This window comes from Dysidea avara, chromosome 9 (genome assembly GCF_963678975.1).
Source record: "Dysidea avara chromosome 9, odDysAvar1.4, whole genome shotgun sequence".
NCBI classification, from domain to species: Eukaryota; Metazoa; Porifera; class Demospongiae; order Dictyoceratida; family Dysideidae; genus Dysidea; species Dysidea avara.
Window position 1 is genome coordinate 33,197,287 of NC_089280.1, and position 1,203 is coordinate 33,198,489.

Sequence of the window (1,203 nt, forward strand, 5' to 3'; positions counted from 1 at the left end):
TCCCAATAACAGAGATGTTAACATCAAGTTAAAGTTTATAGAGATAACTGCTTCAAGTAAGTTCAACACAAAACGTAATGCAGTTTTTTTTCAGTAACATATATACGTCAATACAGAAAATCAAGACTTCACACCCATACCTGTCATTGCTACGATACCTGTTGGAACTACTACCACTACGGTGAGAGTACCAGTGATGAATGATAATATTGTTGAGGGAGATGAGATGTTTAGTATGAGCTTAAATGTATTATCACCACTTGGTCCTGGAATCATAAATGGCTCTGTTACAAATGCAACTATAACAATAATGGATACCTCTGGTATTAATATTTGTAATTTTTAAGTGGAATAATATGTGTACTTACAGTTATGAAGGTACATTTCACCCAAACACAATACGCTGGTTCAGAAGATACAGGATTTGTACTGGTAACATTGGAACTAGTTGGAGGAACATCCAGTAGACCATTTGATGTCACTGTTACTCCATTAGAACAGTCACCATTGTCTTCTGAAGGTAATAGTGTGTATGATAATGTGTTGATTGAAGAGTGTTTGACTAACAGGTGGTGTTGACTTTAACAATACTACACTAACTGCTACATTTGGTAGTGGGATGACAACTAGTAGTGTTAGTGTACCAGTAGTGGATGATATGTTAACAAAAGGAAGAAATGAAACATTTGATTTGATGTTAAGTGTACCATCATCACTTGGTCCAGCAATAACGGCAGGTGGTAAAGATAGAGCAATAGGAGTTATCATTGATACTACCAGTGAGTGTATAAAGTGATATTAGAATATGAGTAATGTGTTGTGTAGTGTTGGTAGTGGAGTTTGGATCAGATGAGTTTGTTGGTTCAGAGTCATCAGGACATGTAGAAGTTGTAATGATAATATCAGGAGGATCATCTATCACACCTATTGAAGTAGTGGTGACTTCTTCTGAACAATCACCAGTGTCAGCAAGAGGTGAGGGATACATTAACAAGTAACACAATGTATGAACTAGTGATTACTGTACTGTGATAGGATCAGGTGTAGACTTTGACTCTAATCCAATTACTATAATATTTGGTGTTGTAGAAGTTAGGAAAACAGTTAACATACCAGTGAGTTGTGATAGGAGGGTGGAAGGAGTAGAGACATTTGATATTAGATTATCACTACCAAGTAATAATCCTCAAGTATCACTAAGAA

General features: G+C 35.9%; 1 protein-coding gene across 1 annotated transcript; it reads left to right on the plus strand.

Annotated features, from left to right (window-relative positions):
- The first annotated feature begins 564 nt into the window (after positions 1-564).
- On the plus strand, positions 565-998 carry LOC136267679 (uncharacterized). The gene is made up of 2 exons (XM_066062827.1): positions 565-779; positions 826-998. Exons 1-2 carry the CDS (start codon positions 620-622, stop codon positions 996-998), a joined length of 333 nt encoding a protein of 110 aa, XP_065918899.1. The 5' UTR covers positions 565-619.
- Positions 999-1,203: the final 205 nt, after the last annotated feature.

Bases quoted from the DNA above. Each gene is read 5' to 3' on its own strand.
- LOC136267679 (XM_066062827.1), top strand. From the start codon at position 620: ATGACAACTAGTAGTGTTAGTGTACCAGTAGTGGATGATATGTTAACA. The intron at 780-825 runs GTGAGTGTATAA...TGTGTTGTGTAG, and splicing joins AGTTATCATTGATACTACCA to TGTTGGTAGTGGAGTTTGGA.